Genomic DNA, 26,686 nt, shown 5'->3' with positions numbered 1-26,686 from the left:
TGATATCATTTATTGAGAAAGACCAACCTTGTTCTGTTGAAATGCCTTTGTACCTTGGGGAAGCTGTCTTGATCACTATAGTTTTATGGTAAGTATGGAAGTCCATCACCATGAATTCATTTTCTTTTTAAAAATTATGGTTCTCCTGCCTTTACATATAAATTTTAGAACCGATGACTAGATAAATAAAATGAAGTAAAATAAAAATTCCTGCCAGAGTTTTGAGTGGGATTATATTGAATTTATGGATATGTTTGAGGAAAAAAACCCAACATCTTCAGTAAAATGAATCTTCTAATCCATGAATATGGCATATATATATACATTTATTTAGGTCCTTGATTTCTTTCATTCTGTCAGTTTCAGTGGATAGATTCTGCACACATTTTTGTTAAATTTATACTTAAATTTTTATGATTTTTAGTGCTGTTATAAATTTTATTTATAAATGAAATGATGCTTTACCTTCCACTTCCAATTGCTCATTGTGCATATATAGACATACAGCTGATTTCTGTATACTGACTTGGCATCTTGCAATCTTACTGAACTCACTTATTACTTCCAGCAGCTTTTTGTAAGTCTATTACATTCTCCACATAGACCATAGAGTGAGATGTGACTAGAAATGATTTTACTTCCAATCTGTATGTGCTTTACTCATTTTTCTTGCCTGACTGCCCTGGGTGGGTATGATTTTGAATAGGAGCAGTAAGAGAGGGCAATCTTGCTTACCTTTTAATCTGTGGGGATAAAGTTTCTTCTTTCACCATGGCTGTAGATTTTTTTGTAGATATCCTTTATTAGGATGTGGATATTTCCATTTATCCATATTTTGTTTACATTTAAAATCATAAGTGGTCTAATTTTGTCAAGTGCCTTTTCTGTGTCTATTGAGATGATCATGTGATATTTTTCTTTTTAAAGTCCGTTGATACAATGACACCTTTCATTCCTAGGATAAACCTCACTTGGTCATAATGTATTATCCTTTACATATACTGTTGATTCTATTTGCTAAAATCTTATTTTAAATGTTTGCATCTGTGTTCATGAGAGTTGTTCAGTCGCTAAGTCATGACTGAGATAACATTATACCAGTTCAAACATAAGAACCTTACAACAGTATACTTCCACTTCCTCTCTCCCTGACTTTGCACTACTGTTGTTACATAACTTATAAACTGCTCAAGGTGCCAGTCAGGATTCAGTAATGTGTTCTAAGCACAGAGTTTTAACACGGGGAATCAGAGGTTTACATCACCACTGCAACCACTGGGGAGCTTAAGCCAGAGAAGCCGTCACTGACCATCTCCTACTGCAATTAAGCAAGTGATTCTCCAGAGTTTGCCTGGAAGCCAAGACCAGGAAAGCATCTGCAGCCTGAAGCCTGGAAGAGCAACTGTGCTCTCTGAATAAGTTTCTTTCTTCAGCCTCCAAATCTCCCAGGAGCGCCTCTCACTGGCCAAGTTCACACATGAAATGGAACTTTGGGAAATGTAGTTCTAAGCTTGTGGCCACAATGCCCAGCTGACAACAGGCCGTTTAGTCCAGTTAGTGCCTTCTGGGTTACAAGTCTAGCTTTTAATTTTTATTTTTGACAGTATCATACACAAAAAAGCAGAAAGACAGTCTTTAGAGAAATCTCTACTGAACAGCCAAAATACAAGTCTGATCAAATATTTGCTTCTTCTTTCACTCAGAAAAGGAAACAAGCAATTTCCTTATGAGGCTGATCAAATATTTGTTGCTTCTTTCACTTGGAAAAGGAAACAAGCAATCTCCTTATGAGGCTGAATATTTATGGTATTCCTAAGATTAAGTACTAAATTACTACATTACAGAAAATAACGAGGATCATAGGTTTCTGTTAGCTTTAAAAGAGGCATGAGGTTAAGAAACAGCTTCCTTATCTGTAAGGAGCCAAGTCACTTTTTCCATTTTAATAATTAATGATATACACACACTTGTAAACCTGGCTTACATACTGTCTGACTGAAAGTGCTTTCAAATTTCGTTTAGACAACATTCCCTTGCAAAACTGATACCAAGAGACAAGATATGGGTGAAAATGCTGACATATTAACAACTGAGTTCCTCGTTGGGAAAGAACTTCATTTTTGAGAAAAATGACTTTGCTAGACCATTTCACCTGTGTCTGTTCATGTTACATGAGGCATCAAGGCACGTTCTGAAAGGAAACTGCAAATCAAAGAGATGAAGGCTTCTGGTTTTCCACTTCACACGTAAGGAGCTTGAAAGCTGCCGCTCTACCCTGACAAATAAAACAGCTAACCAGACTGAAAAGCTAACTAAAACCAACTCCTGTAGGATCCTTAAGAGAGGTGAGAACATGAGGCGAACTGCTGCCCCCATGACTGGAGAAACAGAGGGACTAATGCAGAGAATAACTCGGCGGAGCAGACACTCCAGAGTGGGAATCGCAGCATCAACCAACAGGAAAGTCTGACCTGTAACAGATGAGTGACTGGGGGCTCAGCGTGGACACCTCTGAGACCTAGAAACCCCAGAGGGACCCAGTCACAGGAAGCCCCTCTCAGTTTTGTGACATTTACCTCCAGGAGCTTGACCAGGTTCTCACAGTAAATACTGGAGACACTTCCTCTCATGTTTCCAACAAGACTGGGTAAAAGCATCACTCTTGAAATACACCAGTGCTTTGTATTTCCTAAGGAGACTGCCCTTACAGGAAACTAGTTAACCAGACCCTAACCTGCTGGGGTATTATTAGACCCTAACTGACTGCAGGGTAGGAAAAAACAGTTGGCCCTTGAACAACATGGGTTTGAACAGTGCTTATATGTGGATTTTTTTCAATTCTAAATTATCACTGTACTAGACAATCATGGCTGGTTGAATCTGTGGATACAGAATTGTGGATATGGAGGAATTGTGTGTATGGAGGGTGGACTATGAGTTATAGGCAGATTTTCAACTATACAGACAGTCAGCATCTCTAACCCTGGTACTGTTCAAGGGTCAACTGTACAAAACCCCAGGCTACTCGAGAATCCATTTGGGAGAAGGGAAACACCCAACTCTAGCCCACACCAGCCATACTCCCCCACCTAAGAGGGGAAGGAAAAAAAGCTGAAAAATACTTCTGTGGTTCATAGTGCAGAGCCACAGGCTCACCAGAAGACTGAGACTCGATCACGGGACTGTAGAATGTGTCCCCTCCCCCTACACCCCCCCCCCCACCACGTGAGGCCCATTTAAAGCAGTTCCTTTCATATGATACATCATGTCTGGAGATCAAGAAAATACGACAAGCCATAACAAGACAAAAAACACAATCTGGAAAAAGAGAGAAGCATCAAAACCAGACATAACAGGAGTGTTGAAATTACCGAGACTGGGAATTTAAAACAACTATGATTACTATGATTAGGATCTAATGGATAAAGTAGAAAACATCTAAGAACAGATGGGCAGTGTAAGAAATTGAGAGAAATCCTGAGACAGAATAAAAAAGAAATGCTAGAGATCAAACACAATGTAACAGAAATGAAGAATGCCTCTTATGGGCTTATTAGTACACTAGATACGGCCCTGGAAAGAATCCCTAAAACTGAGGATATCTCAGTAGTAACCCCCGAAAACTTGAAAAGCAAAGAGAAGAGAGACTGAAAAAAGGAAGAGAATACCCAAGGACTGTGGGTCACTACAAATGGTGTAACACTCATGTAACGAGAACACCAGAAAGAGGAGGAAGAGAGAAAAGAACATGAGATATATTTGAAATAATAATGAATAAAAATTTCCCTAAACTAACGTCAAGACACCAAACCACAGATCTAGGAAGTTCAGAGAATGCCAAACAAGATAGATGCCTGTCCCAAAAAATGATGTTCAGGCATACCATTTTCAAATTACAGAAAAGCAAAGATAAAAACCCTGAAAGAAGCCAGGGGAAAAACCTTACCTGCAGAACAAAGATAAAAATTATATCCAACTTCTCCTCAACAACCATACAAGGAAGGAGAGTGGAGTGAAATATGTCATGTGTCAAGAAGAAAACCTTACCAACCTAGAATTCTGTACCCTGTGAAGTTATCCTTCCAAAGTGAAGGAGAAATAAAGACTTTCTTAGACAAACAAAAATTTGAGGGAATTTGTAGTAGACCTACCTTGCAAGAAATATTACAAGAATTTCTTTAGAGAGAAGAAAAATATTACAGGTGAGAAACTCAGATCTACCTAAAGAAAGGAAGATGGATTAAGTCAAGGTAAAATACAAACTTTATTTTTCTTATTCTTAATTAATCTAAATAAAATAATAACAGCAACAAAGTACTGAATTATTTATGCTTGTGTATATATTTACGTTTATGTAAATGCACATACATAAGTGAAATGAATGACGGCACCGATCCGCAGGACAAGAAGGAGGAATGGGATTATTGTTATTCTACAGTACTCACACGACGTGTGAAGTGGTACAGTTATTACTTGAAAGTGGATTTGAATTAGTTGTAAATGTATACTGCATGCTCTGGCACAACCAATAAAAAAGTTTAAAAAAATGAAGTATAACCAATATGCTAAGAAAAAAGAGAATATGGAACCATATAAAATACTCAGTTTAAATCACAAAAGGCAGAAGCGTGGAAGACAAAAATAGGACCAAAGAACAAAGTCAGTGAATAGAAAACAATAACAAATATTAATCCACCTGTATCAGTGATCACTTTGAATGTTAATGGTCTAAATGCATCAATTAAAAGATAAAGATTGTTGGAGTGGACCAAAAATCAAGACTCAACTCTACGTTGCCTCAAGAATCCACTTTAAATACAAAGGGTTGGGAAGATCCTCTGGAGAAGGGAAAGGCTACCCACTCCCATATTCTGGCGTGGAGAATTCCATGGACTGTATAGTCAGTCCATGGGGTCGCAAAGAGTGGGACGTTGCTAAAAAAACAAGTCAAAGAGATGGCTAAAATCCTCTGCAATTCAGTAGCTGAAACTTTCAGGGTGAGAACTTGCAGAAAGCAGAGGAAATGGGAGGAAAGGGGAACGTGCATGTAGCCTATGAGGCTGAAGTATGCAGAGAAAGGAGATGGTGAGGTGTGTCTAGCGGAGGGGTGGGCAACAAGTTTCTAGAGTGTCTAACATTCCATTTCAGTTGTCTTGCTGTGCCCTGCTGTCTTGAACTTTTGATAAAATGCATCATATATTCAGCCCTGCAGAGGTGCCATTTTAAGGAACAAAGGAACAGGAATAGTTTCAAGACGCAGAAAAGGGACAGACAGAACAGCAAAGTGACTCAAAAACTAATTGGGGACCAACTTATCGTCACAAAATGAGCCTGCTCTCTGTCCTGGATGCAGAGAAGCTAAGTGTCTGGAGCTCGCGAATAGATGATGGGATTCCGAGATTAAGAACACATGCTCTGCCAACTCAGAAAAAAAATTTTTTTTGTTTTGAGATAAGGAGGGTAGAAAAAAATGTAAAATCACCATAGAACTTCAAGGTGGAAGGTATGAGGGCAAGTGCTAGGTTCCCACTCCAAGGAGGGGTACGATGATTGCAAAGTCAGGAAGGACAACCTAATGTTTTTCACTCATTTACAAGAATCAGTAAGTTCGACCACACATTGGCTGGCATGGGAAAACAGACATGTTCATATGTTGCTGGAGGGTGAGAAGAACAGGCACCCTTTGTGGAGAACAGCTTGGAAACATTCAACATGCAAATACTCTGTTGGGCATGGGGGGGGAATTCATTTTTAAAGCACATACATAAGTGAAATGACTCAGGTTTATTACAGCCTTGCTTGTAACAGCAAAAGACTGAATATAAAGTACACGTTATCAATAGTAGGCTGGTTAAATAATTATGGTATACTTTGAAAATGGAATGCTACATGGCTATAAAAAAAGAACAAGGAGGTTTTTTATGTACTGGAAAGGGACTGATCTCCAAGATACATTGTTGGGTGAGAAAAGCAAAATACAGACCAGTGTAAGATATGTGCTCTAGTTTATGTTAAAAAAAAAAAAGGATGGCGGGGCAATGGCTGAAGGAAAAAAAATACTTGTATATGTTTTGAATCTCTCTGGAAGGACCGACAAGAAACCAGTAAAGGTAGTTGCCTTGGACCACGAGAACAGAGTAGCTGGGAGAGAAGAGGACTTCTCAGGATCAAGTTTTTGTGTGCGTGTGAGAAATTCTTTAAAATTTTGAATCATGTGAATGTATGTTATCCAAAACAGAAACACTTCAGATAGATATAAAAATCCGAGGAATGCTCTGAGTAGATGAGAACTCTACAGTTTGTACAGAGTTGGGCGTACACCCTGCTCCCTTCTGGGGCCCTCACTACAGAGCCGGGTGTCCTCTGCTGTCTGCCCTCCAGGACACTCTGCACCCACTGCCCCCAGATCAGCCGACACCCCACAACTCCAGGCTGCGTCTGCTCTCCCCACTCGCCCTTCCAGTTCATCTGTAATCTGGGTTTCACTACAAACCTCTCTGCCTCATTACAGGTCATCTCAGATCTTCACCAACTTCAAGGGCTCTCCCTAGGCTGCATTCTCCTGGACCTCACTCCTGTTTGATACTTGAGAGGACCTTTCTAAAATTCACTCCTTCCCTGTCTTCCCTCACCTCACAGCGAGATTTCCTTTTCACCCTTCACCGCTTTCCCTCTTCATCCTGCACCCTGGTGGTGCACGTTCCCCCATGCTCAATCCTGTGCCCCTGGTCTTCTCTTCTCCCCGTATTCCCCGAGTAGGGGAGGGGTGCCTCTCCTTAAGGTTTCCAAGACCACCGTTGTGCTGAAGGCTCCAACATCGTGCACGGTGAGCTGTCCTCTCCTCCAAGCTCTAGACCCAGGAAGGAATGCCAACTGGGCATTTCCACCTGGCCGTCCCACCCTGACCTGGATCCTCATGTCCTGTGCTAGACTCCAACCACCAGCCTCACTTGACAGACTGTGCTCTGAACTTCCGGGCAAAGGCCAGGGGCTCCGCAAATTCTATCAGGCACCCAGCGTGACATGCTGGAAATCCTGGGAGTCTTTGCTGCCTCAGACAAATCCTCTGAAACCAAAGGGCTGACTGCAGCTGAGAGCCTGTTCCTCCCTCCCCGCTTCAGCCAGCCTCAAGTCACTGCAGGTTTCTCTTCCTCTGCATTTTCACTAATCCACACAAGCTCTGGATTGCTGTACACGATGACTAGACAGTCTCTGAATCACCCCATCACTGAGCCAACTGCCACACAATGAGAACACATGGTGTTTGAGGCACCAGGTCAGATGCTGTGGGGATGCTAAGATGAAGGAGGCGCACGGACAGTTCTATTCAAGTCAGAGAATGGAAGGTCACAAAAGAAGTGATCATTAAAGGGCCATGGAAATTCACACAAGGGAGGTATCACTTCCAGAGACAGAGAGAGCTCTGAGATGTTTTACCGGAGCAGTGAGGACCATGTCAGGCTGCCCAGGGATTAGACAGGAAACGGCAGTGAGAAGGGGGTCACAGAAGGTAGTCACAGGGTATTTAAGGAAGAAGAGAAAGCAGACAAGTTAGAGAGGGGTCCCACGGTCTGGGAATATTTTTAAAAGGTTAAAAGAGAAAAGCCACCAAAAGAAGGAAAGTCGAAATTACAGAACAGAAGGGGAGGTTGACGATTGACAGAACTATTACTGAGCCAGGCTCCGTGAGCTTAATATGAGTGCAAAGTTTCTACTCTGTGCACAATGTCCTAGACCATGAGAATTAGAGCGAGTCATGGCGCCTTCGGATAAGAGGGCAGAGGCACCAGAAAATGGTTAACAGAGGTCAACCCTGGGGTAGGGGAGGCTGGGGTGATGAGGTAGTGAGGATACTCACTTTTGATTATTTAACATTTTGTAGCTTTTGAGTTTTGTTCTAGGTCTGTGTATGGACACTACTACAAAAATGAATTTTTTATAAAAACTTGTTCTTTGTTTTACACATGCATATTCTTTTTTTATATTCTTTTCTATTATGGTTTATCACAGGAGATTGGATATAGTTCCCAGTGCTATACATTAGGAGCTTGTTGTTTATCCATTCTAAATGTAAGAGTGTGCATATACCCACCCCAAACTCCCGGTCCATCTCTCCCTCCCCACTTCCCCCCTGGCAACCAGAAGCATGTTCTCTATGTCAAGGAGCCTCTTTCTGTTTTGTAGACAGGCTCATTTGTGCCATATTTTAGATTCCACATACAAGTGATACAGTATGCGTCTTTCTCTTTCTGATTTACTTCACTTCAGGAGGATCATCTCTAGTTGCGTCTATGTTGCTGCAAATGGCATTATTTCCTTCTTGAGGCTGAGCAGTGCTCCATCGTACGCATGCCCCACATCTGCTTTCTCTATTCATCTGTCGATGGACATTTAGGGTGTTTCCGTGCTGTGACTTGTGAATAGTGCTGCTCTGAGCATAGAGGTACATGTTTCTTTTACAATTATATTAAAAAACTACTTTTAAAAGATGAACTTCAGTATAATACTAGGAAAAGACTACAGCAGGTTGAGCATGTCAACAACCCTCCTTCTGCAGGGGAAGAGAAAATAGGATTACAGTGGCTTGAGAAGACCTCAGGTGTTGTTTCCTTCTGAGAAAGTGAAAACTAAAGCAGTTGGAAATGCTGATGGGAAAGAACTGGTAGAAACAAGCTGAACAATGCAGCTGGTCAAAGAGGAATTCAGAGAGGTGGTACAGAGTCTGAACAGGCAGCAGAGTCTTTGGTTCTGAGTGTGGACAGTGTTGCTTATCATGCCAGTAAACAAAGGATGTTGAGGCTACCCAGCCAGCAACCTCTGCAGCTACCCGCAATGGTGCACCCTCAGGGGACTCAAGATGAGAAGGAATAGGATACTGGTCTAGGGCGCTAAGGTGCATGTCAGAAGAATGATTTCAATAAGCCTAGACTCTTGCATCTTCTCATACACACACAAGTGATAAATTCATTAATTTGAGATAGTTGTTTTCCTTTAATTAATAACAATCTTTTGATCACCTTCCAACTACCTGTTTTTTTGGTTTTTGTGTTTGTTTGCAAAAGCTTCTATATATCCTTGGCACATCCCTTACCTCTTTAGAACAGTCCCTCAGAGCTATAAGAGAGGCCATAGCCCAGGCTTAAGTTCTCAGTAAGTCTGCCCATAAAACATAATTCTCAACTTTGCATGTTTTTCAACTGACCCACATTCATAAGAAATGTCTGGGAAGGGATGCAGTGGGTCCTCTCCTGAAGTCCATTCCCCTTCCTTCTTCCCAGATCCAGCTCTGGCGCAGAGGAGAAGATGCTCTAGCTGAGAAAAGCCTGGCTCCTCCGACACAGTAATTGGTCCAGGAATGGGGATGTGACCCAGATCTGGCCAATGAGGCCTAAAAAGGCACTTGGTGGAACTTCAAGAAAGGAGGCTCCCGCTCTTCTGGGAGAGCTGCAAGAATCCATCTCTTTCTCCCACTCAGAGTGAATGAGGATGCATGTAGCCCCAACTGCTGCTGGCAGCCATTCCTATAACCATGAGGGCCACTATCTCCCAGATGAAGCCAACATCTGGATGAGAGCAAAGAGATGAAAAGACCCTGGATCTTTGATGAGACGGCTGAGCCACTGGATCAGCCCGCCTTGGAGCCTGCCCTCCATCTGGACTTCCAGGACAAAAACCACATTAAATTGGGATTTTCTGCACTCGCAGTCTGGAGCTCTCTCACTGATAAACACCCCTTCCTCTAGGAAGAAAAACAAGACAAATGGGGAGGCAGAAACTGAGAGAGATGATGTCTGATGGTTCCAATTTTTCTCCACAAAGTAAAAGGCTAAGAGTGAGGAAGGAGCTGGGAGGAGCGAGGAAGACCGGACCTGGTTATTCAGGGCAGAGGGAAAGAGAGCTGTCTGGGGGCCAAGGAGGGGGCCTGGTGGGCATGCTGAGTACACAGATGAGGGTTTTGAGAAGTGTGTCAGCTGCAAATAGCATGAAACTGTGCCACTCACCCAAGACCACCATCCTGTGGGCATGGCCTCTGGGCTTGCCATGCAGGATCGGGGGACAAGGGGAAGGGAGCTGGGGGCATGAGCACAGCAGCAGTGGAGGAGAGGACCCCAGGGTCTAGCTGGACCTGAAGGGAGTGAAAGCAGAAAGGGCTGATTGGTCAGGAAAACACAAAGGTACAAAGAAACAAGGCATCTCACTGGATTGAAGAACAGGTTCAGTGGGAGTGAGAATACAAGGAGGTGATGCAGAGGAAGGTCCTTCTAAGCAGAGTCAATCGTCCCCAGAATAACACTAGGGCCCAGCAGCTGCCATGCTCCATTGTAGCCCACTCCACCCCAGCCCATGAGTGTTGTTTCAGGATTAACTGAAGTAGATAAATTCTAATCTAACTAAAGCTGGACAGACACAGATAAGAGCTCAGAAGGGCCTAATTCTTCCCATATCACCCAGAGCCATGTGCGTGGCAGGATGCAGGGGACATCTTTTCAACTTTGTGCTGATGTTTCCAAAAGCTCTGGAGGGAAAGATGCTCTGTGAAGGAGGAATGAGGCATGCTGCAAGAAAAGCATCTTTAAATCGGTCCTCTTAGAGAACTCACCTCTGTGTTCATCTTGGTCTCTTTCTGTAGAAGCTGTGAAAACAAAAGCAGAGGATCAGGACTTTGGTGGCACTCACCCCCAACTCTGTGCAGACACTCTCCTTGATCACCTCCCCTTCTCCCCCACTTCCTGTCCAATTGGCTCTGTCTCCCTCAAATGCCTTCATCACCTTGCCTTCCAGTGAGGGGACCCAGGTGTCTGTTCTGAGGCAGGTCCTCGCTGCCCCCCCGGGACATCACACCAGTACTGTTTCTCTAAAGGATACTGCCAACCTCTAAGGTTTTCTCCTATATTGGAAGGGATGCCTCTGTGTACTTAAAAGAATGATGCATTTCCCAAAGTTGGGGCTTAGAGAGAGTAGCTTCCTGTCTACCCTTCTTTTATGGGGACAAACAAGGCAGTAAGAAATATATACCTTCTTTTTTCCCTCCTCGCTGAGTTTCCCAGGGACTTAAATATGTTAAAAAATAAGGACTGATGCATATACACTACTATGTATAAGACAGGTAACTACTAAGGACCTACGGTATAGCATAGGAAACTCTATACTCAATATTCTGTAGTGACTCATATGAGAAAAGAATCTAAAAAAGAGTGGATATATGTATATATATATTAATTGATTCACTTTGCTATACCTCTGAAACTAATACAATATTGTAAATGAAAATTTACAATAAAAATTAAAAAAAAAATAGTTCAGTGGGCTACTCTGAAGCCTTGGCATTAAGGAGGAGGAAGAAGGGAGGAGACAGGTGAGCAAGAGTCACAGGGAATAAGGAAAGAAAAAGAAAAGATGAGGGGAAACAAGAGAGAGAAGGCAAAGAAACAAGGAACTTGCACAGAATAATGGGGTTCCAAAGTTTGGGGGTTCCAAACTTTAATGGGCTCCTGGGGCTGCCTGTTGGAAATGCGCTTTTCTGGGTTGCACCCCCAGAGCTTCTACTCTGGGGAGAGAGGTTAAGAGTGTGCATGTTCAACAGGTATCTAGGAGACCATGCTCAGATGGTCAGAGAACCACTCTTGGAGAATCACTAGAATTGAGAGTGGAATGGACGGGTCCCAAAGAGTGAACTTTTTCATTCATTTTCAGAACAGTTAGAATTTTCACTTGATTTTAACTAGGATGGTGAGTGAGGGTTGGAGGACAGCAGTGATGGAGAAGGGACTAAGGAAGCCTCTCCAGCCCTTCCACCTGGGGTGAGGGGTTGTCTGGGATGCCAACAAAAAGGATGCTCCTGAGGAGCTGAGAAGGGGAAGGAGAGCCCTCCAGGGCCTCCAGAAAGGGAGGCTGAGGTAGCCCCTGTCCTTGGACCAGTCCTGCATTTGATTTTATTCTCTTTCAGAATACAAGAAGGGTTACATGTAGTGAAATGAACTGACTGGCAACAGCAAAAATAACCCCCGTCTTTAAAAGCCTTGACTCCTGGCAATCCTCAGATCACCTAGGCTGTGCGTTGAAAATAACCGGTTTTCAGTATTTCCCAACTGAAAATAACAAGTTTCCAGTAACTCCCTTCCCTCCTCCCTTCCTGTTCCTCCTTCCTGCCTTTGACGGTGGGTCTCATGACCCAAGCTGGTCAGCACACATGTTGTCTCTCCTTTGGCCATATGGAAGCTTTCCAAGTTTCCTGGAAAATCTGAATAGAGGAACTTGTTAGAAATCAGACCCTAGAAAGCAGAGAGTGAGTGATAAAGAGGGTGAGCTTTTTCTCAGGTCCTCGGGAGTCAGTGTGGGTATGATGTCTTCTTGTTCATAAAATACCTCCAAAGAATAACCAAGACACTGATGGCAAAGCCAGAAAAAGCCAGAACTAAGTCAAGGATGTGTGCTGGGCAATGGTCTAGACTACAGGGGCTCCCGGAGGAGCCTGCCCCTCACAGATTCCTCTCTATCACTCTATGGCAAGTTACTTATCCTGTTGAGAATGTTAGTGTGAGTGTTCCTTGGGGCTTACATGTGGGTGGGGAAGTCCAATAACAAAACAGGAGGAGGTGGATAACAGTTGTGAGACTGGGTCAGCTACTTTATCTACATGAACCTAATCTTTGAAAACTGACAAAAAGGCTAATAATATTAACTCCACTTTACATATGAGGGACCTGAAGTTCAGGGTCGGTTAAAGCACTTGGCCTCACAGTCAGCGTGTTATGGTTGAGTTGTAACTTTCAGCTTCCTGGCTCTGGAGCCAAACGCAGAATGCTCCAGAGATCTTTCCAGGGCTGTCTGACACTCAGCCAGAGGGCTGCTATAATAAGCAGGAGATAGAGGGTTTGATCTGGCTTCAGTTAAGGACTGCTCAAGTGACCCTGGTCAAACAGGTTCCCCATTTGTAGGCTAAATGGCTGGACTTCATCTTTAACGTCTCTTCTAGCTCTATAATGCTCACTGATTCCCAAAATAGGAATATCTGGTGAGTCCTGAAACAGTGCTCAACCTCAGTTGTGAAATGACTTTACCCAGAGCCTCTATCAGACTGACAAAGAATTCAGAATGTTTGCCACAGAGTGTTAGTCATATATCTTTTTTTTTTTTTTTTTGCCATGCTTTGCAGCTTGTAGGATCCTAGTTCCCCAACCAGAGACTGAATCCAGGGCCCCAGCAGTGACGGGCCCCAGCAGTGAAAGTGCGGAATCCTAACCACTAGACCACCAGCAAATTCCTTAACATCAATGGGGAACTATAGGTAGGTATCTCCACAGACAGCAGTTTAGCAACATCCATTAAAATTCCAAATGTAAGCAAATGAACTCTGACCTGGCAATTCTACTGCTTCCCCCTTTAATTACAATTTTTTTTTCAAGATTTAACAGTTAACTTACAATGTTGTGTCAGTTTAAGGTGCACAGCAAAGTGATTCAATTATATATATCACACATATACATACATAATTTATACGTAATAGCCAAAACATGGAAGGAACCTAAATGTTCATCGAAGATGTGGACATATACAATGGAATAATACTCAGCCATAAAAAGAATTGAAATAATGCCACTTGCAGCAACATGAATGGACCCAGAGTTAATAATTATCATATTAAGTGAAATAAGTCAAACAGAGAAAATTAAATACCATATAATATCATTTATATGTGGAATCTAAAAAATGATATGTGAACTCATTTACAAAATAGGAAAAAAAACAACTCAGAAATAGACTCACAGAAAACAAACTTATGGTTACTAAAGGGGAAAGAGGGTGAGGGATAAATTAGCAGTTTGGGATTAACATATACACACTCTTATATATGAAACAGATAAATAAAGACCTACTGTATAGCATAGAGAACTATATTCAATATTTTGTAATAACCATTGCTTTCTATTTCTGTCTCTAGACCCCAAACCACATTCAGGAGAAATCAGTAAATTGCCCTGAGTCCTTTGTCCTTTTTTTTCTTTAATTCTTTATTTTATATTGAAATATAGCTGATTAATAATGTTGTGATGGTTTCAGGTGGACACCAAAGGGTGAATCCTTTGTTCTTGTAGAAATACTATTGCTTGCCTTCCCTTTCTAATAAGAACTTCCAGAAAAGCTTTCCTATAAAGTCTATAAAACATTGCTTATGAACTTTACTGCTTTCCCACAGGATCTGGGAAAAGCAAAGCAAAACAGAAACAATTTGCAGAGCTACACATGCATAAGAAAGAACCCCACCTGGAAATCCTACCACCCTAGGCACCAGCAGTCTACCACCAAGGATGAACTGAATCACCATTTACAAAGCACATTCAGCAGGAGTATCCCGGACAGACACTTTCCATTCTCCTCCTCCTCCAAGTCTCAACTTCCTTTGTAATAAGACAGCACTGCTGGGGGAGGCAGCAACCCCAGGCCACCTTTTAACACCTGCCCTGCCCATTTTCCCCACTGTCCTGCCAAGACCATTACAGTCTGAACAGAACCCAAGGGGGACTTTATTCTATATTTTAACATATTCCAGAAGATCTAAGACCTAACCCTGTAACTAAAAGATCTAAGACCTAACCCTATAACAAGAAGATTTACTTTTTTTGGTACTCTTTTATTTGTCTTGGAGCACAGTTGATCTATACTGTTGTGTTAGTTTCAGGGGTAGAGCGAAGTGTGTCAGTTATAGACATACAGATATGCATTCTTTTTCAGATTCTTCACCCGGTACATTATTACAGAATATTGAGTAGAGTTCCCTGCGCTACACAGTAGGTCCTTGTTGGTTATCTATCTTATAGTAGCGTGTATATGTTATGTATGTTAATCCCAGACTCCTAATTTATCCCTTCCCCCCAACATTTTCCCCTTTGGCAACTGTAATTTTGTTTTAGAAATGTGTGAGTCTGTTTCTCTTTTATAAATGTTTATTTGTATCCTTTTTAATATGAAAGATGAGATGGTTCGATGATATCACAGACTCAGTCGACATAACTTTTGAGCAAACTCCAGGAGATGGTGAAAGACAGGTAAGCCTGGTGTGCTGCAGTCCATGGGGTTACAGAGCCAGACAACTTAGTGACTGAACAGAAACATCCTTTTTAAAATTAGATTACACATATGAGTGATACCATGTTATATTTCTCTTTCTCTGACTTACTTCACTTAGTATCATAATCTCTAGGTCCACTCATGTTGCTGCAAATGACACTATTTTGTTCCTTCTTATGGTTGGATACATGTACCACTGGATATGTGTACCACATCTTTTTAATCCTTTCCCCTGTTTAGGCTGCTTCTATGTCTTAGCTATTGTAAATGCTAATGCTAAGTCACTTCAGTCGTGTCTGACTCTGTGCGACCCCATAGACGGCAGCCCACCAGGCTCCCCCGTCCTCCTGGGATTCTCCAGGCAAGAACACTGGAGTGGGTTGCCATTTCCTTCTCCAATGCATGAAAGTGAAAAGTGAAAGTGAAGTCACTCAGTCGTGTCTGACTCTCAGCAACCTCATGGACTGCAGCCGACCAGGGTTCTCCGTCCATGGGATTTTCCAGGCAAGAGTACTGGAGTGGGGTGCCATTGCCTTCTCTGCTATTGTAAATAGTGCTGCAAAAATCACTGGGGTGCAAGATTTACTTTTGATTTTTATTTCAAGGGTTTAATATTTTAAGATTATTTAAAACATTTTAATATTTAAAAGCTTAAAGGCTTTAAGTTCCTGACTTTTAGCATTGTTTAGAAAGACATATATACATTTTTTCTTTTAGATTTTTAACTTTTTCCCCCTTTATTTACATGTTTAGTTATAATCAATCTAAGTTGTTTGGTATATGGCATAAGAGAAGACTACTGTAATCTTCCCAAATAGGTAAATTGTTCTCATATCATTTATTCTCATAAATTTATTTATTCTCATAAAGATTCATTCTTTCCCCCAGTGGCTCATATTTAAATTCTTATGAATATGGTTATTCTTTCTTTCACATTATTGACCCCGATTTCCATACCTATAATATATTATTTACAGGACTGTGGCTTTATAACATATTCTGCTTTCTGGTAGTTCAAGTTTTCCCATTAAATTGTTCCATATTCTTATCTATTCTTGCTCACTCAGACTTCTACATTAAATTTAGAATAGCTTTGTCAAGTTAAGAAAAAAAATTCCACAGGGACTGTGCTTGTGATTGCATCAAATTGATAAATTAAATTAGGATTAATCATTCAGCCTTCCCACCCAGAAATATATGGTATGCCTCTGTAGGAGAAGCCACTTGAAAACAAAAAGAATCTCAAATTAGTTTTTGAATTACTGCATAATTACAAATGACAGCTCAGGCTGCACTGGCTCACTAGGAAGTTAATTGAAAAAAGTCAACACTTTGGCATAAATAACCTGCTTAAAGCATTTTCAAGTAGGTAAGCCTCTCCTCAGATGTCCTGCAGCAGACAAGCTATCCTCTGGGAAATGGGGTTATACATCATCATACTAAGTGAAGTTAAGTCAGAAAGAGAAAGACAAATACCCTATGACATCACTTATATGTGGAGTCTAAAATATGACACAAAAAGGAACTTACCAATTAAACAGAAACAGACTCACAGACACAGAGAACAGACTTATGGTTGCCATGAGGGAGAGGCGGCAGGGAGAAATGGATTCGGAGTTCGGAATGAGCAGATGCAAGGTATTATATATAATGGATAAACAACAAGGTCCTGCTGTATAGCACAGGGAACTATATTCAACATCCTGTGATAAACCATAAAGGAAAAGAATATGAAATAGAATGTATACGCATGTATAACTAAATTACTTTGCCATAGAGTAGAAATTAGCAAAATATTGTAACTCAACTATATTAAAAAAAATAAAAAATTTAAAACAAAGGCCAGTTCTAGACCTGGCTTGGGTATCCACTAGTTGTGTGTCTGAGGCCAGGGCACATGGTCTCTGAGCACCTTGAAAAAGGGGGGCAGATGAGTGTAAATGAACTTAGATGACCCCTAACACACTCTTTCAGTGCTGACATGCCATAAATTCTAACTCACTTCTATTTATTGTTTCTTCTTTGGTTTAGCTTTCTTCATGTTTGGCTTGGTTCCCTGGAGGTTATTAGCTTCTCTTGGGTTCACTTAGGGCTTTTCCCTTGTGGCTCAGTTGGTAAAGAATCTGCCTGCAATGCAGGAGACTTGGGTTTGATCCCTGGATTGGGAAGAACCCCTGGAGAAGGGGAAGGCTACTCCAGTATTCTGGCCTGGAGAATTCTATGGACTGTATACTCCATGGGGTCACAAAGAGTCGGACACGACTGAGTGAGCTCACTTAACAGACAGACACAAGTAATCGAGGACAAGGTTCAGGTTATCAGATCTGGGGAAGCTGCTGCCCAGCTGCCCTGAGTCCCCGTCACTCAGCAGGTAAAGCATTCCTCAGCAATCTGTTTGAACATGTCACTGTCCTTCCCTTCCCAACTTTCAAAGCTCCTCCCACCTGCTCCATGACCCTCCTATTCCTCCTAGTGGCCATTTCAAAACCTTCTGCCTTTCACCGAGAGTGATCTTGATATTCAATTCAGTTCAGTTCAGTGGATCAGTAGTGTCCAACTCTTTGTGACCCCATGGACTGCAGCACGCCAGGCCTGCTTATCCATCGCCAACTCTCGGAGTTTATTCAAACTCATGTCCATTGAGTTGGTGATGCCATCCAGCCATCTCATCCTCTGTCGTCCCTTTCTCCTCCTGCCTTCAGTCTTTCCCAGCATCAGAGTCTTTTCAAATGAGTCAGCTCTTCGCATCAGGTGGCCAAAGTACTGGAGTTTCCGCTTCAGCATCAGTCCTTCCAATGAATATTCAAGACTGATTTCCTTTAGGATGGACTGGTTGGACCTCCTTGCAGTCCAAGGGACTCTCAAGAGTCTTCTCCAACACCAGATTTCAAAAGCATCAGTTCTTCGGTGCTCAGCTTTCTTTATAGTCCAACTCTCACATCCATACATGACTATTGGAAAAACCATAGCTTTGACTAGACAGACCTTGATATAACAGGAGAAAAATGTTGTATCAGGAGTCAAAGCACTCTTACTAAGAATGAACAGCTGGTATCCTGTATTTAAACTTACAAGGGTATATCCATCCTTTAAAAGAGCAGCTTATTCACTCAAATAATTGTAAGCAATACAATCTGAGAGTAACTCAATTTTAAAGGTGGGTTGAGAGAAGGACATTCAGGGGCCCATACATGCTGTTAGGCACTGATACCCAAGAAAGTCCAGGTCAAAACCTTGGTCCCCTATTGCTGAGATTAGTTCTTTCTGGCCAAGTGCTTTTGAAAACCATGAACTGCTGGAACATCCGAGCACAGCACAAATGACAAGTGTATTGGGGCCGGGACAAAGGAATATAAATCTTCCACCCGGGAAGAATCTGTGTAACTCTGGTTTCTAACTATCTATTTATGTCTAAAACTTATTTGTTGCTTGGCTGCATCAGGGCTTAGTTGCAGCATGCAGGACCTTTGACGAGTCGCGCGGGGTCTTTCCTTGTGGCACACTCACTCTCTGGTTGTGGCGCGTGGGCTCAGTAGTTGCAGCACTCGGGGCTCAATTGCTCCGGGACACGTGGGATCTTTGTTTCCCAACCAGGGATCGAAGCCACATCCTTTGCATTGCAAGGTGGATTCTTAACCACTGGACTACCAGGGAAGCCCCTGGTTTCTAACACTTTAAAATCTCAATAATTATGCTTTTCAGGATTGTTAAGAGGGAATGTGCTTTCTTTCCCCTTAGCAGATCAATTAAGACTTTCACAAGCAAAATTTCACGTGTTATGTGTCATCTCGATGTTAATTGTATAAATTGTATTATGCTCTACAACTGAGCATATGTTTTTCTGCTATTTTGTGTCTGTTCTGTTTTCCTATGTTGCTTTTTACCAACTTTATAGAGATATCATTGACAGATTACATCCTATCAGTTTAAGGTGTATCTATGATAGTTTGATTCATGTATATATTTCTCATGCAGTTTTTTTTAAGAGGCTGCAAATTCTCAGATTTCAGATGAGAAAATTTAAGGCCCCCTTTCAAACTCTGAAGTATTATGACATGGCTTCTGTGATGATAAAAAAGTAAACAGTTAAGCTATAAAAACAATCATTCTGTACAAGACATGTAGAAAATATCAAGCTATTCAGGCACAAGCAAAGATATGCTTTAGTATACCAAACAACACAACTGAGTTGGCATATGGAGGATTAAAAAGCTTAAAGAAATCCTGCAATAAAGTTGACCAAGATGACGACATAGAAGGCTCCTGGCTCCCCTCCTGGTATGGGCACACTGAGTATACAGCTACAGTGGGAGGAGCCCCTTCTGAAAGAGATCCAGAAACTAGCTCAGTGACTTCTACACATCTGGTAAATAAGCAAGTATTCACATCAAAACAGGGAAGAAAGGCTGAGTCAAATGACAAGGTCCTACTGTATAGCACAGGGAATTATATTCAGCATCCTGTGATAAACCATAATGGAAAAGAACACATAGAAAAGGAAGGTATATGTATGCATGATCGAATCACTTTCCTGTATAGCAGAAATTAACACAATATTGTAAATCAACTAAATTTCAATTTTAAAAAAGATCTTTACAAGGAACACTACAAGGGAATTCCCTGGCGGTCCAATGGTTAGGACTCTGTGCTTCCACTGCCGACGGCCCAGATTTAATTCCTAGTCAGGGAACTAAGATCCCACAAGTCACATGGCATGGCCAGAAAAAAAGAGAAAAAAAAAAACAACTATAAGACATTAATGAAAAGAATGGAAAAAGACACGAAAAAATGAAAAAAATCTGTGCTCATGGATTGAAATAATTAATATTATTTACGTCCATACTACCCAAAGCGATCTACAGATTCAATGCAATCCTTATTAAAACTCCAATGGTATTCTTCACAGAAATAGAAAAGCAATCCTAAATTTTGTATGGAGCCACCTAAGATCTGAAACTGTAAATCTCCTGGAAGAATACATAAGGGGCAAGTAAACTCCTTAACTTTGGTCTTGGCAATGATTTTTTTGGATTTGACACCAAAAGCAAAGACAACAAAAGCAAAAATAAACGAGACAGACTACAGGAAACTAAAAAGCTTCTGCAAGGCAAAGGAGGCCATGGAATGGGAGAATATCTCTGCAAATCAGGTATCTAATAAGGGGTTAATAACCAAAATATATGAGGAACTCCTACAACTCAATGGCAAAATACCCCAAATGGTCCAATTTAAAACTGGGCAGAGAAACTTAATAAGCATTCTTCCAAAGATATACAAATGGTCAACAGGTACACAAAAGGCTTTCAGCATTCAACATTATTAATCATCGGGGAAATAAAAAAGAGAGATTATCTCACTAGTTAGTTTGGCCGTCATCAAAAAGAAAAGAGAGAATGAATGTTGGTGAGGATGTAGAAAAAAGCGAAAGCTTGTGTACTGTTTAACGGGAATGTAAACCGGTACAGCCACTATGGAAAACAATATGGAGATTCCTCAAGAAATTAAGAACAGAACCACTGTGTGATCCAGCAATCCCACTGCTGGGTACACACCCAAAGGAAACAAAATGTTATCTCAAAGAGGTATAAATGTACTCCCATGTTCATTGCAGCATTATTTACAATAGCCAAGACCCAGAAACAAGCTAAGTGTAGACAGTGAAAGGATAAAACTGATTCATATAGAGTCAGCCCTGCATACCTAAGGATGTGTAATGCACAGATAAGGAAACTGACTATATTCATTATATTGCACCATTTTATACAAAGGACTTGAGGACCCAAAGATTTTGGTATCCACAGGGGCTCCTGGAACCAATGCCCTACAGAGAGTGAGGGATGACTCTATATGGAATATTATTCAGCCTTAAAAAGGTTAGAAAATATTGTTATTTGTGACAACATAGGTGAACTCAGACAGCATCATGCTAAGTGAAATAAGCCAGGCAGAGAAAGACAACTAATGCATGGCATCACTTATAAGTGATTCCATCACTTAATGCATGGAATCTACTAGAAAACTGGTACCCAGTGTAGGAGAAATAGGGAAAGATAGGTAAAAAGGTACAAATTTTTAGCTACAACATGAATAAGGTCTGAGGATCTATTGTAAAACATGGTAACTACAGTTGATAACAGTCATGTATGACTGAAATTTGCCAAGAGCAGAACCTAAATGTTCTCACCAAAAGCAGTAAATGTGTATTAGTTTACTCCATGGAGAGAATACTTTCATAATGTTATCTGTGTATCAAACATCACACTATATACACTTTAAGTATCTTAGAATGTTTTTGTCAATTATACCTCAATAAAGCTGGAAAAAAAATCCTGCCTTAGCTAAAACAACCTGACTTGACATTACCACTTAAAACAGCCAGAGATCAAAAGCAGCAGTGGCTACATGTGTTTGTGTCTTCTTTTTCAAAAACATCTTTGCCTATCGCCTTTTATTCCCACAGCAACCCTTAAGAAGTTAGAGCCCTCAAACTTTCATTCTGCAGAGACAGGAAGACTGTAAATCACTTGCTGCTGGTGGTTCTCTATCTGCCCTCCTCCTCCCCGCTCAGGAACTGGCTGACCCTCCCTATGTTGCGTCTCCTGGCCTGCTTCACCCTCCAGCTTCCGCCTGGCACTGGCCAGAGAAGGAGATCAGAGGAGGGGAAAGGTGTAACACAGAACAAACCTGACTCCCTGCTTGGTCACTCTGGATCTTACCTCTTTGCCAAACAATGTTGCCTCTGGCCCGAAATATGCAAGGCAGCACATTCTCAAGGCTTTGCCTCCCAGGCTTGCTCTTTCAAGGCCTAACAGTTTTCATTTATATAAAGATAAAAAGTTGCACAACAGAGGATCACACTGGTCCTGTTGGAGGCTGACAGCAGACCTACATGGACAGCTGCAAGAGCGAAGCATTATCACATCCCCTTCCTGGTCTGGTCTGCACCAAGACTTCTGCAACAACTAGCTACACCCCTGCCCCCTTTGAAGCCTGGATTCTAACTCAGGGGTAAGATGGTTCCTTGGGACACTAGGTTACCATCTTCTCTCTCTGCTGGGTTTCCAAAAAGAGTCACTATACTTTGCCCCAACACCTCGCCTCTTGATTGAGTGGCCAATTGTGTGGCTGAGCAGTACGGGGTTTGGACAAAAGGAGAGGCTGGTGAACTTATCTCCAACTTGTCCTGTCCCACTAAGCTGCTGGTCCAGCAGTGGCTGACTTCTGCTAAGGCCCCCCTGCAGCCCTGGAGGGCGAGCCCTCCTTGGGAGCTGCACCCCGACTCTCACCTCCAAGCTCTGGAACCACAGTCCTTTCCCTGCCCTTTCAGACAGGGGTGGGGATGGCATCCCACCAACCCTCTTACCTGGGTGCCTCACTGTCATTTGTTGGTTCCGCGAAACCTACGCCCTCTTCTATAGAGTCCCTTCAAAAATGTCTTGCATTTTTGTGTTTTTTTTTTCCTGTTTCCATTCTAACCAATATACTTGCCCACCAAAATCTCTCCGTAAATGAATGGTACAGCCAGGACTAAACAGCTTCCTTGGCTTAAACTATGCCTCTCTTTCCATCTTAGTCTTTCTTCTAAGCGCAAACTGGAATATGAACCTCTCTAGAGCATACTATGAATAATATGGCAATTTCCAGTAACCCAGTGGTCTCAATCAACATTTCTGATTGTTGGAATGAGAAGCGGGGAGTGAGCCAGCATGCTGCTAACCATCTTCGTTAGCAGCCAGCATGCTGCTAACCATCTTCGACAGCCTCCCACAACAAAGAGTTATCCAGCTCCAAATATCAACAGTTTCGAGGTTGATTACTCCTCCTGCTGAATGACCCACAGCTGTGACTTTCCTCCTCTCTGAAATGCTCTCAGATGCCTATAACCACTGCTCTCAAGCCAGGCCACTGGCAGAAGTATGTTGAGTCCTGCCCCAGGCCACAGGTGCCTTGCACCAAGGCCTCAGAAGTGGAGCCCAGAACCCAGGTCACCTCCAAAGCTGATTGAGCCCCTCTGTAACTGTTGTCCAAAGCCCCTGATATCACTGACAAGCTTCCTGACTCCCAGTTAGGCAAAGATGCCCACTCCTGTAAACACACTATAGCGTCCCAGTCAATCGCCTAACGCCAACCTTTCAGCAGGAATTTTCTTCGTCTTGAGGCTATAAAAATTTGACTATGAACACATGAAAATTGTTGGCTTTCCCTGGTCTGTCAGGAGGTCAGCCCACTGTGCTCACATTATCTCTGCCCACATTATCTCTGCTCTTTGTTCTTAATAAACTCATTCCCTTCTGAGATGCTCTATGTCTGAAAATTCTTTTCCAAATTGTGCTCACACTGACTCAACAAAGAATGGGGGAAGGATTAGGGAGATGGTGACCTTCTCAAACAGGGCTGGGTGCTGGCCTGAGAGGTCCAAGAGTTAAGGTAAAAGTGACCTTTACCTCTAGGCTGAATTTTCCTTTCTTGAAGGGAGCTGATACTTTGGGGCCTACCAAGGAAAATAAAATGACTACATGAGGCAAAACTCTGGAAAAATACATCAAAATAGTAATTGTAATTATGTCTCTGAGTGGTAGAATTTTTAGTGATTTCTTTGTGCTTATCTATATATTTTAAATTTTGCAGGTCTTCCCTGGTGGTCCAGTGGTTAAGAAACCACCTTTCAGTGCATGGGTTGTAGGTTCGATCCCTGGTCAGGGAACCAAGATTCTACATGCCACATGGCAAATAAGCAATGAAGACCCAGCGCAGTCCAAAAAAGTTAATAAAATAAATTTTGCTATAAAGGTTAGTTAACATTTATATAATTATTTAAAACTCTAAAAAGAAGCTATTATGCCATATTCACTGATTCCATCCCTCCCAGCCCCAGTTCCTCAAGTGCATAGAATTTCACATGGCAATATATCAGGGTGCTTTAATAATGAAAACCAGAAAATTGTCTTTACAGCCAATTATAAGGAATGACTCTACTTCCTTCAAGGTCATTCATATTTGAGGAATGAATGAATGAATGAAATATTCTTTACTTTCAAATGACATATACTTATGCAACTGACCAAGTTTACTTTCCTAGAGGCAAACTTGAGATTCAGCACAAAAGCAATATAGACCCACAATGTCCTATATGGTAGCCACTGTAGGCTAATTTGTTTCAGTCATGTCTCTTTGCAATCCCATGGACTATAGACCGCCAAGCTCCTCTGTCCATGAGATTCTCCAGGCAAGAATACTGGAGTGGGTTGCCATTTCCTTCTCCAGGGAATCTTCCTGACCCAGGGATCAAACCTGCGTCTCCTGTGGCTCCTGCATTGTAGGCAGATTCTTTACTGCTTGAGCCATCAGGGAAGCCTCAAGGTAGCCATTAGACACACACAATTTTTTTTAATTGAAGTATAGCAGATTTACAATGTGCCAATCTCTGTTGTACAGCAAGGTGACTCAGGTATACACGTATTAAATATTCTTTGTAAAATATTCTTTTCCATTATAGCTTATCCAGGAGACTGGATACAGTTCCCTGTGCTATACATTAGGACCTTGCTGTTTATCCATTCTAAATGTAATATTTTGCATATACCAACCCCAAACTCCCAGTCCATCCCTATCCCTTCCCCTCTCCCCCTTGGCAAGCATAAGTCTGTACTCTATGTCTGTGTGTCTATCTCTGTCATTTGTGCTATATTTCAGATTCCACATATTAGTCATATCGTATGGTATTTCTCATTCTGACTTACTTCACTTAGAATCATAATCTCTAGCTGCATGACTGTTTCCTTTTTTGTGGCTGAGTTAATACTCCACTGTTTATATGTATCTTATCTTATTTATCCATCCATCTGTCACTGGACATTTATCTTGTTTCCATGTTTGGCTGTTGTGAATAATGCTGTTACGAACATCGGGGTGCATGTTTCTTTTAGAATTACAGTTTTCTCAGGGTATAGGTCCAGGAGTGGGATGGCTGGATCCTATGGTAATTCTATTTTCAGTTTTCGGAGGAACCTCCATACTGTTTAACAAACACACACACTATTTAAAAGTCAATTAATTAAATATAGAACATTTCCATTTTCACAGCAAGTTCACACTTTATTTTTCCCCCTGGACTTACTTTCTCTCTTACATTATCTTTGCTCCCCATATCTGGTTACATTTATTTTCTGCTGACTTGCTACGCCTCTACATGATTTTGTTGCAAACCACCCTAGTTCCTTTGTGGGACAATTCAGGATATCAGTACTTCTAAATATTTGTGTCTAGATAACCTTGTTGCTGGGAGCTCAGCCTTAGTTTTTCTAGAGCGCACTTAAATCATGTAACCCGCAGAACAACGTTTGAAATGCTAAGAGTTTCCAGTTTCCAAAGTGGAAAGCGCAGTCAGGAAAGGTTAAGTGACCTGCGGAGGATTCATACCAAGGAGCAGAACCCCAGGCCGGCGGGACCCTGGAGCCCCAGCCGGCCGAGTTCTCACCCCCGCTGGAGATGCGGAGCAGAGCCGTTCGCTGCCGCCCCACTACGCCACATCGCCCGAACACTAGCTGAATACTTCTACATAAAAACCGAAACCATCACCATTTTACAAATGAAATAGGGATGAAACGTTCTTAATACTCGGCCTTTGTTTATTTGACTCAGGCCCTCCCCAAGGAGCCCGTAGCGATCGCCGGCCAGCCGAGTCTCGCTTGCGCCCGGTCCCTGCCGGTCCGGGCGAGGTGGGCGGCGCCGAGAGCTCTCGGCCGGTGGCTGGCCAGGCGCGGGATCTCCCGCGCGCCTCGGTTTTCAAGCTCCTTCTGGAGTGTTTCAGAAAAAGCCTGACCCCGATTCCCCCGCGCGCCTTACCTGTCGCCGGGCACAAAGCTGAAGCTCTCTGAGCCACCTCCGGGCTCCGCGCCACCACCCGCCCTACGAACACTGCAGGAGCGCGGCTGGGATTGGCTGCCGAGTCGAGGGACGAGGAGAGGCGAGCGAGGAAGGAGGAGGAGAAACCGGGCGGGGTGGGGAGTGTGCGGGGAAGGGGTCCCGCCTACGCCTCCTCCCCCGAGGGCGCAGCCCCAGCACTCTGCTAGGTTACCCGAGCCGCAGGACTGGCTGTGAACTTGTCTAGGCGGCAGTCTTGAGCCCAGCTCCTGCCCTGTCACTTGCGCCTTGCTTGGCTGCGCCAGTGGGCAGAGGGCGCGCATCCGCAGGGGAGCGGGGAGCCCTAGGCTCGTGCTCCGGGCCCGCAGAGTGTCTGGGGCTGTGCACCGTGTGCCCCATCCCTAGTGGGGGGCATCGGAGCCACCTCCTCTGCCCCACTCCCGCCACGGAAACCGGCTGGATCCTTTTTGGGTTAGTAGCTCCGGCTCTGGTGGAACAACCAGGGAGGCATTTTTTTTCTCCTCTGTGTGTATGTTGAAATACCTGTAACATAACATTTCCATCTTAACCATTTTTAAGTGTATACAGTTCAGTGGTATCAAATACATTTACTTAGTTGTGCAAAAACACTATCCATAACTGTTTTCATCTTGTGAAACTGAAGCTCTATACCCATAGAACAATGACTCCTTGGTTATTTCTTGCCCCCAAGTCCTGGTAAGCACGATTCTACTTTCTGTGTTTATGATTTTGA

The 26,686-nt window shown here is 42.5% G+C and overlaps 1 protein-coding gene across 1 annotated transcript in view; it reads right to left on the bottom strand.

Moving 5' to 3' along the window:
* Positions 1-26,044, bottom strand: part of BLVRA (biliverdin reductase A) — a 52,856-nt gene extending 26,812 nt beyond the window's left edge. The window contains exons 1-2 of the mRNA XM_005679337.3: positions 25,915-26,044; positions 10,601-10,633 (exon numbers count right to left, since the gene is read on the bottom strand). Coding sequence (XP_005679394.1) covers positions 10,601-10,612 — 12 coding nt within the window. The 5' untranslated portion in view covers positions 10,613-10,633; positions 25,915-26,044. The remainder of the gene's footprint in view (positions 1-10,600; positions 10,634-25,914) is intronic.

Source organism: Capra hircus, chromosome 4, assembly GCF_001704415.2.
Source record: "Capra hircus breed San Clemente chromosome 4, ASM170441v1, whole genome shotgun sequence".
Lineage (NCBI taxonomy): Eukaryota > Metazoa > Chordata > Mammalia > Artiodactyla > Bovidae > Capra > Capra hircus.
This window is presented reverse-complemented; position numbering and strand designations above follow the sequence as displayed.